A 15911-nucleotide genomic window follows, 5' to 3' on the forward strand; every position below is an offset into this window, starting at 1 on the left:
CCTTTTTCCAATATGCCTCTGTTTATATTTACACTTATATCTAAAACTGTACCATTCAATTTCTATTAAATAAAACAGAAAGGTAGAAGTTTAATGTGATGTTGAACTGATTCAGTTCACACATTATATAAAGGTTTATACACTTTTAAGCTGCATTTTTAAAAATATCTTATGTAACTTTGAAAATAGGGGAAAAAATTAAAAAATGCCATATTAGAAACCAGTATAAACACTTATATGTATTATATTTATTCTGAACTTGAATAAAAATTTACTGGAATATTATATTTATTCCAGTATAAAGGCTTAAATCCAGTTACAGCTATACTTTTTCGATTTTTTTTTAATGATAAAATTTTTAGTGTTTGAAAATGTCAAGTCTAACTTGGATTTGAATCCATAATCTGAAAGATAAATGTCAGAGATGCTATCACTCCACCGTGAAAACTGATATACATATGTTACACGTCATATTCATAATGGTTCTAGGCTACCTAATTTGAGTCACGAGTCACTCATGAAAATGACAGAATTTTCAAGAACAACAAACCCCATTCCAAGCTTTTCAGGAAGGTGACAAAAGAAGTAGTTTCCCATTTGCCATCTTCACCAAGCCAAATATATGGTTACATATCAGCATGCCAAGCCGATGAATATCATTGATAATGAATTTCTGAATATCAAATGATATTCAGCATACACGAAGCAGTATAAGAATGGGTTGTACAGTGAACATCATTACAATTCTGACTAGAGTTGCAATACATTTTAGGAGAGTGTATCAAAACAAATCTTTGATATATTTAATTCCGACTGAGAAAGCAATTCAAACTGGTTCTTCTTGCATCTCAGGTGCTTCACATATGTTACAGCTGTAAGAAAGACTGGACAGGTAGTGTAAAGCAACAAATTAATGTATCTGTTCTATTATGAAACAATGCATGACACGTACTGTTTCAAGTTAGCAGGAATGGATTTATTAGATTTCTTTGAACTTCACACATTGTATTATTTCAACTAATTTTAATACGTTTTGAAAACTACCATAATACTGCTACTACCATATACTAGCATGTTACCTTATTAAAATACTTTTGTAGTATTCAATTATATCATCTATTAAATAATTAAACCTAGTCTATGTAATGATTATAAAATAGAAATTTATACAATTTTAGATACATTATTTCATCAACATTATTTATATTTATGTTAATTATTTGGCTAATACACGTAGTTGAGGACTGAGAATATACTTCTTTAAAGTAGTTGTTTAGTACACTGTCCTGAAATGTATTGCAACTCTTATCTATTCTAAAAACAAATAAATTATAAAACGGAATTTCGATCCACGTCAATTAGCTGTATTATCGCGTTTAGTTTATTTTTAGCGTAGCATTTTATTTTGAATTGTATTTTAACTTTCTAATTACAATTTGTTGTTCTTATTAAATTAAAAATATACAATCTGTTTATTATTCGAATAAAAAAATTACCGAAACATCAAAAAAATAATTTTAAATGACCAATTTATTTGGAACCTCTAAATGAAGCATATTTCTCTAGCTCTTGCTTACTGATCGTTTAAAGAAAGCGCAATAGTACGAGTAAATTCTCTAAAAATTATCTGCACGTCCTTGGCTACATAAAGTAAACAACAACAATGAGATGTCCTGGCTCCGCGTAGAGGTAGAGGTGTGGCAATCGATAGGTGACGCTATAATGACGTCACTGTGACGCTAGGAAATCAGCCGGCGTTCACGTGAACAGCATGCTGCTGATCACGCGGTCGCTGCCTGACTGCTAAAATCTGATTGGTTAATGGAGGCGAGCCTCCTACCCGTATTGGCCCTGCATACCCGCCCTGGTTCGAGGGACCCCCAACAATCCCATGGAACGTTACATTTTACTCAGGTTTTCGTTAGCGAATGATCGAGGGATCTTCTTTTTAGTGAACTTGTGAATATTTAACTCAATAGTTATTTATAATATAAATGACAAGTCATCAGTTATCACCGCCAAATACACCCCCGCATGAAAAGGTAATTATTAATTAATTTGCCCTAATTTTGTAAAATATTACCTTAGATTAAACATTTTCAGAAATTACAAAAACATGAAAGTATCGTCACGGTTAGGGAAAACTAATTTTGTGAAAGGGTTTTATTGTGGATTATGAAGTTTAAGGTTTGTAAATATTGAATTCGTTTAATAATATTATAAAATACTATTGCTCAAAGGTGATGATAAAATACGTTTTGGGATTATTCAGTTATAAAATATAAATTAACAATTTGCAAGAAATAAATAATTTATTTGTTGCATTTTATTTTTTCAAGTGAAGGGGTAGCTTCAAATCTAATAACGTTATATACCGTTTAAAGATTATTTCTTTATTTGTTGCGACCACGTTTTTAAAGTTGGTAAATAACTTAGTATAATTAAATTGTTATAAGTGCGTTAATTAAAAAGAAAAAATATTAGGAAAACGTTTCTACAGTTTTTAAAATGAAATTTATATTATTGTTCCGGGAAAAAATTAATGCATAGTAGTAGGAGAAAGTGTGCATGTGGTTACATCGTAGATGCTAAAAACTTATACGACAATCCTAAAAAGTTACTCTATGTTACAAAACTTTCACTAATTTTAAATAAGATTTATTTATAACTAAATATTATTATTATTTATAACTAATAATATTAAAATGATAATGTATGATTAAGATTTGTTAATTTTTAATAATTTGAGGGATGTCTGAGGTGTTTTCATTTCAACGAAATATTGTATTTTAATAAAATATTTTCCAGGGAAGAAATGCTAGAAATTTACATATAATTTGTCACCAATATGATTAATTATGCATTTTTTTACATTCAGCAACTAGTTTTAATTAAATACCAGAGAGAACCGGACCATTTCTCAATATATATATTTTTTTTTTATTTACAACCCTTACTCGAATACGACTCATTTGTATTCCAATCGTATTTTGTTAAATGTTTTTTTTGAAGATATTTATTACGAAAATTAGTTTGTTTTAAATGGATATTTATATAATAGATGTTCATTTGAAAAAGATCATTAAAATTTTTATTAAATTTGGTTATTCCATATTGGTGTACGAAATTTGTAATATTTACTAGTTTTTTTTTACTTTTATTGTTACTTGTAGGTTGCGCTTGCCAATGCTATTTATAAGTGGCGCCTTATTATTATATTCCTCAACAGAACGGTAGTGAGCATACTACGATGTACACACACACACATACATACATACATATAAACATTCATGTTACTCTGTAGACGATTCAACTGACATTGGCGTGTTACTGCCATACTGTGCTGCGCAAGATCGTGCTATTCACGTGAACAGTGTATGATAAACCAGACATTACGGCGCCTAATGCTCCCCCCTCCTCTTCACACTGGCTTCCCTTCTTCAACAGTCCACATGTAAACATCCTGGAATCTAACACTTCTTTATTGAATGACATCATACCTGTTGTGAAGAGCTGAGTTATATATTACGTAATAGTCCTAATGAATTAACAGTATTTTTTCCACAGACATTCTCGTCTTGTTTATTCTAACAGTCTGTATAACGTACTATTTTGTTATAATAGATTTTTTTGTCTGAGTAAATATTGCGATACCTACGTCTCAATAGTCTTCATTTAGGCCGTTCTAAATTGATGTAATTAGGTAATAAATTGGATTGTTTGAAAACATTATGTGAAAAAAATTATTCACTTTTTCGTATTAGCTAAAAAATAAATACGTAAAACAAGAAACATTTTTTTTTACATATGTCAAAATATTTCCATATTTTTCTGTAAAATTTTAAAATCTGCAGCAGTAAATTATTAATATTTTGGTAGAGAAGGATATTAATATGCTGATAAATTATTTTTGATTACACATTTTTTTTTAAATGTTTATAAACTAATATAATTTCTTGTATTTTTGCATTATAGTTATTAAAGTTATTGATTGAAAACAACTATTTCAGCAGTCTTGCTATTTTGCATGTCTAGGATAAGATTTTGTTAAAAGTATAATTATTTTTAATTGTATTGGAATACCCATGTTTGCTGGTTTACTTTGACACTTGGGACTTAGTTAATGACATTATCTCACTGAATTAGAGCCAATTGCTAAACTAACCCGCTGTTGTGTGACACTATAATTATAAAATAAAAATAAAGTAACCAAAGCAGTACAAAAATAAAAATAGGTGTTATCAACATCAAGGGTAGTGTACATAGATTCAGGTGGTTAAGTGAATGGTTTTTTCTGGGTTTTTTTATAGTTGCCTTGGGTTCCATTCTTAGTGATGTTCTCTTTTTTGTCTATTTTATTGTTTAAAATTATTAAAAATTTTGAAGAATTAACTATTAAATCGGTAAAAACTGTTTTTACAAATCCTTTAGGAGCTAACACAATGGAGTTACTGATAGAACTAATGGTATTGAAAACTTTCTCAGAGAAACTCCTCTGAGGGAAGTGCTGATAATTAACACTGAAGACCTTTGGAAGAATAGTTTTATTAATTCAAAGCTATCATTTATAATATTTAAGCATTCTCTTGTTTGATTATGCTGTTAAAAAGACTTGCTTTTGTTAGCAGCATGCCTTTTATATGAAAGTATATAAATTACATTTATTAATTTTCAGGGGAAATTTATTTTTAACTCGGTGCCTCCAGACTTGAATTGTCTGGAGAAAAAAAATAAACTGTTAAAAAAAATAAATAAAATAACTGTTCAAGAAAAAATTGATATTTTGTTGTGATTAGAAATTATACATAATAATCGAGATTAAAAGAAAGTAAACTTTCCATCATTCAATGAGAAACAGCTTGTTATTATTTTATATTTGTAATTATATGACTGGAAAAATATGAATGATTTCATGTAAACACACATGCACATATACACACACACACACACACACACACACACACACACACACACACACACACACACACACACATACATACATACATACATGCATACATACACATAAAATGCTAGTCTTTATATGTTTCATGATTCTGATTGACTTTAAAAAAATATATAATTTATAACATTTTAAAACAATGCTGAACTTATAACAAAAGTGAATCATATTTATATAAATTGGCTTGTTAATTTTAATATTTACTTGTGACCTCAGATTTGATGGTAATTCAGTATTAACAGTTGTTCCTTTTAAATGATGTATGAGATTGAAAACTAGCCTTGTGTTAAGAGTAACAGTGCTATATTACCTTGTAGATCTATTTATATACTCATGTCCTACTGACCTCATTTTTATGGAAGTTCAACAACTTAAGTTGTTTATAAATTCAGATTTAATAAAATAAAATTATTAAAGTTATTTTAAGCTGTTAAAATATTTACTATAAAAAAGTTGATATTGTAATGTAAGAAATGTTGTTGTTAATCAAGGCTATATTCATGTGCGTGTGTGTGCACACATACACACACACACACATATATATATATATATATGAGTGTGTACTTCTTGAATACATGAGAGTGTCATATATGAATTTATGAATTTTTCTATTTATGTAATCTAGTGTCTTCTATTAGAATTATTTTATTATTTAGGTAAATGAGCAGCTTTGTAGCTCATATCAAATTTGATATGTGAAAAACCTAACTTAAAAAAATACATGTACCTTCAAGAATATAAAACTACGTTGAACATGTTTTCTTTGACATAAATCTTTGTTATACATCTTATTTATTGATGAAAGTTAATAACTAACTTATGTATATATATACACTAGCCATTGGTTACTTGGTTTTCCCTTCGCAGTCAGGGCTCACTTCCATTGCCCTTCCCATCTAGCCAAGGAGCTGTACCCCCTGGATCCCCTGTATTCTTTAAACTTATACATAAAAATTAAATAACTTATAAATTGAAAATAATTTATTAACTTATAAATAAAAATTAAAGCCTGTTCAATTTATAAAAACTGTAAGTGTATTGTAATTTCTGCAGAGCAACATTATTTTGGTCAGTACACGACCCAGTAATTGGTTTTTATATTTACAGTCACATCACTTGTAGAATACATAATCATAATTTAAAAAAAAAATTACCATCACAATGTTAACAAATCTCATAAAGATTGATTCAATAGCGGTAACATAAAATTCAAAAAATGTAAAAAACAATTTATGTTTTTTATCCCTTAAAATATTAAAATTAAAAACTTGAAAATAGTTTTTAGATATTTATCTGAAGACTATTTGCAAGCCCAAATTGAGTGAATATCTCGTTTAGGATAGTAGGAAATGTGGAAAATTTGCCATCATTCAACATTTTTTTTAACTTTTTCACTTCTTTCAAAATCGAATTTCAAAAATTTAGTAATTGTTTTTAGATATTCACATGAAGATTACAGACATAAAAAATCAAGTTGATTGATAGCTTCATTTGTTACTGAGAAATTAAAATAAAATAGCCAGGTTTAAAAAAAAATCAAAAATTCATTTTAACCCTTTAAACTCGGAATTTAAAAAAATCCCTTTTTATTGGGCATTTATACCATAAGAAGAACGTATATACAAATTTTTATCAATTTACCTTCTGTCATGTTTGCTGAAAATTGATTATGAATCATTCACAATATGTTCTTTTATATATATATAGATATAAAAACCATTTTATTTGAGAAAATAAAATGGAGGTTACTCTCCCATTGCTCCATAATAATATATGTAGACTGAATGGATTTTTTTTAAATTTATATTTCTTTTTCTTTGAAAATTATATTCTATTTATTATTAGTGTATAAAAAAATACTAAAAAGGCTGACTTCTTGTACTATTATAATAATCACAAGAAAGACAGTAATATCAATCTGAAAATTTCAGCATCGTATTGCATGGGTTTAGACCAATTGTGTGTTTTTATTAATCATACACCAGTTTTTAAAAGTGCTTAGTTTTAGTATGCAGTGATTAAACAGTTATTTTTTTATCAATAAAATGGGATTCAAAAGGAATTTTAAAATTGAATTCTGTAATTATAAGTTGTCCTAGGTTCAATTCCTGACAGGAATCTAATTTTCTCATATATCATCATTACAATAAAGAAATATTTTTCATTAATTGGGTAAAATTATAAATAAATAATTTTTATAAGCAGAGATTATTCACTAATTTAGGATTTTAAACTTTACTCGATGAATTTTTATTGAGATGGTTATGAATTCAGTATTATTGTTTATTTACTCAGGAGTTACAAAAACTCTGAAGGATAAATGAAAACACATATTTGAAACAGCTTTTGTTGGGAACACTTGAAATTCTAGATTGTTCTTATAGTAGTTAACAAAATAGTTTTTAATTAACTGGCCAAAGAAAAAATCAAAACAAACTTAAAAATGTAAAGTTATTTACATATAAGTAAATAATCCCAGGATCTATTAGGAGTCCGTTATGTTGCACTTTTGTCATTTTTGTGGTTAGTCAAAACACCATTGTGGTGTAAGTGGGTGCCTAGAAAATTGATTAAGATATAATCTTGTTACTGCTTGTTTTTGCATTTTTTTATCACTATAGCAAATCCATTGTTGATTAGCTAATATACATTTCTAAATGTAATTTATGTCAGTAGATTGTTATTTTATTGATATTTTTAATTTAAAACTGTTTTTCTTTTTAACAAATTTAAATGTAAATTTATTTATAAAACTATGTTGTTAACTGTTAGCTATGATTTTGTACTTTGTTTTTAAAAAAATGAGTACCAATTTAATTGAAAAATAATATATTTATTTTATTTTGTTTTAGATGTACAGAGACGGGGTGGATTTAGAAGCAGTTAGAACACTGTTAGAAAATGGAAAAAGAAAGAGGGTGTGGTGGAATTATAATGCTGAGGATGTAAACAGTAACTGTCAAGTTATTGTTACACCTCCTGGTCTTCCAACACCACAGCCATCTGACTCAGAAAGTGATGATTCAGATTTACCCTTACGCAAACGTGTTTGTCGTTACAATTGTGAATTAGCTAAAGTAAGTATAATTTGTTAAATTGCATGTCTATAAATGATTGATTACAATTCATTAATATAAGCATTAATAATTTTATAAATCTTATCTGTTTATTAAGTGATTATATGATTTTTTTATTTGTGATAACATTGTACTGATATGAATAAATTTGAATATGCAAATAAATAAATTTAGATCCTCTCATTGGAGATAATTAAAATATTATTTATTTCATTAATATTAAAATATTTTATCATTATTTAAAATATTTTTTATTTAAGTGTTGAATTATAATTGAAAATTTAATAACATATGTGGTATAAATTCATTAATCTGGACTATCAGTTAATCCAGACTAATCTGAGTTGATCATGTTAAATTTGTAACAATTTTGAGACAAACACAAAAATTATTCGTTTATAGAAGCCCATTGTTTGGTATATTGAAATTTATTGTTGAAGAATGCATTTTCTGAAAATTGCTGATTTACTACTCCATAAATTTTACAGAGAAGTAATTTATCTGCTTTTTGTAAATTTAGTTTAAATAAATTAAAAAAATATACCATAATTAAGAAACTAATAAATTTATAATTCAAATTCTATAAGTGTAAATGAAAACAGTAACATTAATTACGTGCAATTTCAGATTATTTGTTTTCAACTAAATTTTATTTAATAAAATTTATGTATATTATAAAATTATATATAAAAAAAATTTCGAAAATTAATTAGTTTATATTGCAATGAAATTAGGGTAATATTTTTTAAAATATCTTTCATATTTCACATTCTGTTATGAACATTTATACAACTCTTGAGAATAATTAAAATAAAAAAAAAACAAAGTAAAATGAAGTTACAGTAGTATATCACAAATATGGTTGATAAAGAATATGACCTGAATTAAAATCAGAATTAGAAAGTGTAACAATAAAATATATATATTTTTTCATTTTGAATATTGTAATGGATGATTTTCTCATCACAAAGGTAGAATAAGATTATTATAATTAAAAAAGTTATTTAATCAGAACAAAATTACTCAATAAACATTTAAATATATGTTCATTATTTACCCTAAAATGATTTTTTTATGGACTTCGATTGGATAAAATTATACTGAACTAAAATAATTATGTATTTTAATTAGGGTGATGTAATAAATTTTATACAGATCTCAAAATTTAAATTTGTAAATATAAAATACTTTGAATTTTTTCTGGATAGAAAATAATGTTTTTTTTAATTTTTATTTTTACAGCCGCTGCTTTCAAGTACCCCACCCAGGACGCCAAGTCCAGTTGATGTGATTCTCAAACCGACTCAAGAAGTTATTAGACCGACTGCAGTACCTGTTTCTGTTATAATGAAAGTCGATAAAGATGGTGTCTGTTCTTCAGGAGTTCAGAGTTTATATAGCAATTCAAATAATTCTGCAGCCAAAATTAATGAAAATTATTCAAAAAATATCGATACAAAAGTTGAAAATAATCAACGACAGGTAGCACAGAGAAGTACATTTGAAAGAAGTGTAGAACCTGTCGTTAAAGGAAGATTTGTACCATCTCAGAATATAGTTAAAAGTTTGAAGTTTAAAATGAGCATTAAAAAGGAAGAGATTTTTGTAAATAACAAGGATACCAACAGAGAACAAGAAAAAGAAGCCAAAAATTTATCATCCTCACCTCCATTCCCATCTTCAGCTCCTGTCATAGATCAAAATTGCATTGAAAAACGTCTAGCTACAATTTCGACTGATAATTCACCACCATCTATACACTCCACCCATAACCACAGTATTAATAATAGTTATGCAACTAATCAAAAGGCAGTTGCAATTGCTCCAAAACCTGTGTTTCCTGTTCCTGAGACTGTTATATTGACTGGAACAACCCTGATACCTGTCACCTCATCCAATCATGTCACGGGGTCTTTGATTCCAGTTAGCAGATCTCAAGCAGGTTCCTTAACAGGATCATTTATTCCTATAAATTCTTCAAATGGGAATTTGATACCGGCGACGCATATTGTCTTGTCACCACCTACAAATGCTGAAGTGCAAAAGAAAGCTGTGTGTCCATCTTTTGTACTTTTTACTGCTGGAAATCAACAAATAGAAGAAAAGGAACAAGGAGATGTAAGGAGAAGAATCTTTGAATGTGATTTTGAAGGATGTGGGAAGAATTACTTCAAGTCGTCTCACCTTAAGGCTCACGTTAGAACACATACAGGTATTTACGTTACTTGCTTCTACACTAGATAAATAGAGTAAAATAAATTTTTATGTCGCTATAAAAATCAGCCTGAAGAAGTTTTTTTTTTTAATAAAAATATTTATTAAAAAAATAATTTTGATGCTGTATATTAATCATTTGTAAAAAAAAATTATTTAGTTTTAATTTCTTCTGACAGTTATAATCAGGTTTTCATAAATAATATTAAAATGTGATCATAATTAAGCAAAATTAGAACAATTTAAAAGATTTGTGGTGAAGTTATAGAAGAGGAGAGTATTTTAAATAGAAGTAATAAATGCATTATTCATAATTGAAACAGAATTTATTTTAATATTTTTTTTTGTTAGTGAAGTCCAATAACAAATAGTAATAATTCAAAAATTATTAACTAGATGTTATAGTGTAATATTTTATTTATGTAGTTCAGTAATTTCATGTTTCTCACAGAAAAACTCTTACAGTCTTATTTCTTTTAAATTAAAATTTGTAAGCATGGGTTATTTATTAGCCCATAAAGCTTAATATTCAGGCAAGGTTATTCTCTGTAACGCACTTATGTGTTTTGTTTGGTTTATATATATATATTTGTGTGTATGAGGGTGGGTAGGTAAAGGAGCAGTTTATTAAACATCAGAAATCCTTATTACTGTCTTATAAAATTAATTTGAAGAAGAAGACTAACAGATACTTGCGTATTTAAGTTTTAATTAATGCTTCTGACAAATAAAATGTTTATTCAAAGTCTATGGAGTTCTGATAAGGCATTCTTAATCACTATTATGAGTGAGGATGTCAATCTTCCTCCTTCAAACTTAATAATAGCTAGGTAACTGTGTGTTATAAAATTAATATAATAACATATAAAGCATGAGGCAAAGAAGGTTAAAATTAAAATAATAATATAAATGACATTTTAAAATTTGTTTTAAAGAGTTTTAATTTTCAAAAGTTATACTTAGTACTTTAATAGTATGGAGAAACCATATGGCTTTAGTCTTTATTGTTTAACAAAACACTGTGTTACCTCCTGTTAACTTAACTGAATGAGCAATTTAAAAAAAAAAAAGAAGAATAACAAGCATTCTTTCTTATGAATAAGCAAATATTTTTTACCATGATGTTGAATGAAATTTGTTCTTGCATATCTACTCATTACAATATAGGAATCTCTCTCTATAAGTAAGATTTTTATTAATATTATAAACTTTAAAATGCTTGTTTTGTAACAGATGGTTACAGGTTAAGAAGGTTGATTAGATAGCATAGAATTGACATAATTACATGAATAGTTTTTTAAGATATATTGAACAATTTTGATGTATTATTTTTAAATTACATTTTTTCTTCAAAATTATACTTACTTTGTTTAAGTATATATTACATGAACTTTTACAGAAGTTTTTGATACTTCTGTATTTTTGCACAGAAAATCAAAAAGTAAAGGTGCCTTTATAACTCAGAACATCAGTAGTCATTTAAGACATGAAATTAGAAACATTACATTTTTTTATGAGTGTTCAATTTAATCAATATCATTAGAAGAATCATGCCCCATTAATGAAAGCTCTTTATAAAAAGTGTATAAACTGTTTGTTTCATGAATACAAACATGCAGCAGTGTGAACTTAAAAGTAGATGATAATTAGTAAGCTTGAACTAGGTCATCCTAGAGGAAATCTAGAGAATCTAGGTCATCCTAGAGGAAACAAATATTTAACTGATGAAAACAAAAGTTTAAATAACTTGTCTTAAGGATTCAGTCAATTTTTGTATAGCAGTTATTTTAATGTGAGCTGTTATTAATTGGTTGATTGAACCTTTTAAAGTTTTTATTCTCTGTGTTTCAAGTATTTAACTTTCTTGTTAATTTTGTTTACAGGAGAAAAACCATTTGTTTGTCAATGGGCAGATTGTAATAGGAGATTTTCAAGATCTGATGAATTATCACGACATAAAAGGACTCATACTGGTGAAAAGAAATTTGCTTGTACCTCATGTGGAAGAAGATTTATGCGATCAGATCATTTAGCAAAACACGCTAAGAGGCATTTAAAAGAAGCAATTAATACTGGATCTCCATCATCTATTCATGTTGAATTGGGTCTAATGATCCCTAATGATAAATGTTCCATATAAACTCATTACAAAATATCGTTATGTTAAAAGCGCTTTATTTGTTTAAAATTATGTGTTACCAATTAATGTTGTTATAGAATTATTATTAAAAATATTTTTAAAAAATATGTTAAAACTGTAAAAATGTTTACTGACCATAAATAATTCAGTTAAAAGGTGTTTGTAATGGAATTGAGAATAATATGTGTAAATAATTATACAGTCGGTGAAAATAACAAGGATAAAACTAAAATACTTAACTACAATCATTGACAATGAAGGATGATCATGATTTAAAATATTTTAGGGTTTAAATGCAGATAATATAATTTGTTGTTGAATAAGTTCAACATCTGTATTATTTCATGAAATATTTTTTTTTTACAATTAACATTTCTTTTTTACGTAAAATTGTATTGAATTTTGACATATTTAAAGAACATGTTACAGAAATTAAGAGTGTAACATGAATATAACACCATTGACTTTTTTTTATTGAAATTCTGGACTAATTTTAAAATTGTGAAATGTTACAAATTTTTTTTATACTGTTTGTTTTGACTGATTTAACTATTGTATTTATTAGAGATGTTCATATAGACTAGATAAAAAATAGATAGATTTGACTGAATTAAAAAATAATTAATAAATGGTAATTAAAATGCAAGATAGGTTAATAACTGAACTTATAAGACTGCTAATGACATAAACATATAATATTTATATGTACAAAACTGTAAGTTAATGAAATTTTATTGATGTATAGTCTAAATAAATATATATTTTTCAGATATCAAAATTTATAATACGGTAGGCATACAAACCTTTATTACTTTATTACTCTGAATATTTAAAAATTTAGTTAATTTGTAGACAAATACCATTTTATTGTCTTCCACTTTGTGTAACTGACCAAATAAAAAACAATCCATTTTTGTTTTTTTTATACATGGGTTGTACCTGAGTCCACTTTAAACTAGAAATATAGTAGGTAGCTTTTTGTAGGAAACTGATTACTCTCTACTTTTTAGTTAAAAGACAAGAACTAGCATTTTAACAAATTTAAATATATTTAATGTTAGTGTCTTGAATAATCTATGTGATTCTTTAAGATTTCACTTACTACTCTTGTGATAATAAACTTTGAATATAGTCATTTATTTCTTAAGCAATATATAATTTATTTTTTCTTACCATTCCATTTTTTAATTTATTTTACTCTGTTGTATATATAAAATTCTATAAATATGATTAACTGGTATAAAAGTTTTATGTTATGCTGCCAATTTAAGTATTTATGTTTTGTACTGTTAGATAATTATATTTTTGTTTGTGAATTATAATTAATTTATTTTACTTAATTTAATTTAAATGTGTTTTAGATAATCTATTGTTAAGTGCTATAAACTGTAAAATAAGGTACTGTTAGTAATACTTGTTCTTAAATAGAAAGATAAAAAAAAGATGTATAAAATGGGATTGATTGGTAGGAGTGTTTGCTCAATATTTTGATTGACTTTGGTTTTACATCACAGAATAAAATATAAAAATTTATTAAATTAGCTGATTTATAGAAATACGAATATGTAAGACCAAAAAATAATGCAATAAATTAATACATTGTTTATGGACTGTACTTATTTTAACCTTATTCTCAATTGGTAATAATTATAGATAATTGTGTGTGTATAAGTAAAAAACAAAAGAATGGTATTTACCAGCTCTATGATGCATGTATAACTAGAGAGATGACTACTCATTGACTGATTCTCTTTCAGCTTCATTTTTAGAGGCACACCTTTTAGATGCACTCTTCTCTTCTATTTAACCGCCAAAGAAAAAAGGTTTTATCAAAACACAACAAAACATAGAAAATAAGATTTTTATGTAACAATCAATTAGACAGTTATTTATAGTAAATGATCAATTATTCTTACTTGTTCTTAGTTCAATTTTTGTTGCCTGAGAAGACCCTACGCACAAGCATTAAATTTAAACTCGCTCACCACTGTAACTCACGGTATAGGTGCATGGTGCATATGAAAATTAATTAATTAAATAAGTGGATATGTTATCGATCTTTAATTGAGCATAACTGAAAAACGACTCTACCAATCTTCATAAAATTTTCAAATTCGCAATTTCACATACATAAATATCTAAATATCAAATAATCTAAATTTCAATGAAATTGATCCAATAGTTTTAGAGATTTTCGAGCCACAAAATTTTTATACACGAATGCAATTTTTGAGATTTATAACCCCAAAATGTTGTACATGAATGGTATTTTTGTAATCCTAATACCTCAAAACGCAGAGGAGATCCATTCTCAACCCCCCTCCCCCGATCACACCATGCGAAAGAAAAAATACCTGAAATTGAAAATACTTGTATGTTGTCAGTTGTCGACCTTAAAACGTAACTCAGGAACAACTCAACCGATCTTCATTATATTTTCAAAAGGTCCTTTCCTCCCCGTTGAATGTGTCAGCGGGCAGTATAACAAAAGACAATTGTTAACCGGACCTGTACCTTTACAAAATTCAAATAGTTTATATAACTGTAATCGCGCTCTTCATATTAACGCTAAAATGTCGAGGACGTTTTAAATTTTATTGCAAATTAATTTCCTTTTAAACATAAGGTGATAACAATTATAAAAAACACAGGATAGATGAATCCATTATTTAAAAACAGAACTGATATAAAATATCAATTACTTTCAAAAGTTCTTAAGAATAACAAGCATACGTTCCAGACTTTCTAAGGATAGTGAGATGCGAAGTGGTTTCCCGTAGTATTCTTCATCGAGTTGAATATATAGCTGCACATTGTGGCAATAACCGAAATCTAAGTACATGTTAATCTCCACGATTGATACTTTCAATCAATTAACCGCAGCTTTTGAGGGTTTTATGAACATCATTACTCTCATAGAAAGCAATTATCAATAGTTGTGTTATTATTTCACGTGAGTTACACGTAAGCAGATGTTAGGAATACCAGAACAATCAATGTAACCCTTTCTCTGGGAAAAAATGTAAACCAGAATTAGAATTTTAATCCACTAAAATATTTGAAATTTTATTATCATTGCGCTTGACAAAACAGAAAAGGTTAATAATTAGGCAAGTAAACACGAAAGGTTTTGCGTGTTTTGATCGGGTGACTAATCTAGTTAGGTTGGAAGTAGCAGAAATGAGTATTTTTCTTTATTTCGGGGTTTAAAGCTAGTTCGCCTCGTGGTGCACCCTGGGTAACGCTAAATGAGCTAGCAGATGCTGGCAGTCGGACAAACCAAGAAGGTAGGTTCTCCTGACCACGCAGACACAAGCCTACAGTGTTAAGAATTGTAGGCCATGTCGCTAGATATATCCAACAGTCCTTTTCAGGACTTGCCAACAAGAAATCTTGGACCTTCGTTCCGAATTTGCCACAAATAAATTTCTTTTTTCAGTTCATTTCAAAGACAAATTTCAGTTCTTAAATAAATTTCGTTAAGTTAAAGACAAAGTAATCTGAGATAAAATAAAACTCC

At 27.4% G+C, this 15911-nt stretch overlaps 1 protein-coding gene across 2 annotated transcripts; it reads left to right on the top strand.

Annotated features, from left to right (window-relative positions):
• The first annotated feature begins 1883 nt into the window (after positions 1–1883).
• Positions 1884–13997, top strand: LOC142319549 (uncharacterized). Of its 2 annotated transcripts, none has more exons than XM_075356940.1 (4): positions 1884–2042; positions 7813–8037; positions 9280–10249; positions 12135–13997. In XM_075356940.1, the coding sequence occupies exons 1-4, from the start codon at positions 1995–1997 to the stop codon at positions 12389–12391; spliced, it is 1500 nt and encodes a 499-aa protein (XP_075213055.1). In that variant the 5' UTR covers positions 1884–1994; the 3' UTR covers positions 12392–13997. The 2 variants fall into 2 exon arrangements, with proteins under 2 accessions (XP_075213055.1, XP_075213056.1); XM_075356941.1 differs by lacking the exon at positions 1884–2042 and adding an exon at positions 3530–3703.
• The last annotated feature ends 1914 nt before the right edge of the window (positions 13998–15911 follow it).

This window comes from Lycorma delicatula, chromosome 2 (genome assembly GCF_047948215.1).
Source record: "Lycorma delicatula isolate Av1 chromosome 2, ASM4794821v1, whole genome shotgun sequence".
NCBI classification, from domain to species: domain Eukaryota; kingdom Metazoa; phylum Arthropoda; class Insecta; order Hemiptera; family Fulgoridae; genus Lycorma; species Lycorma delicatula.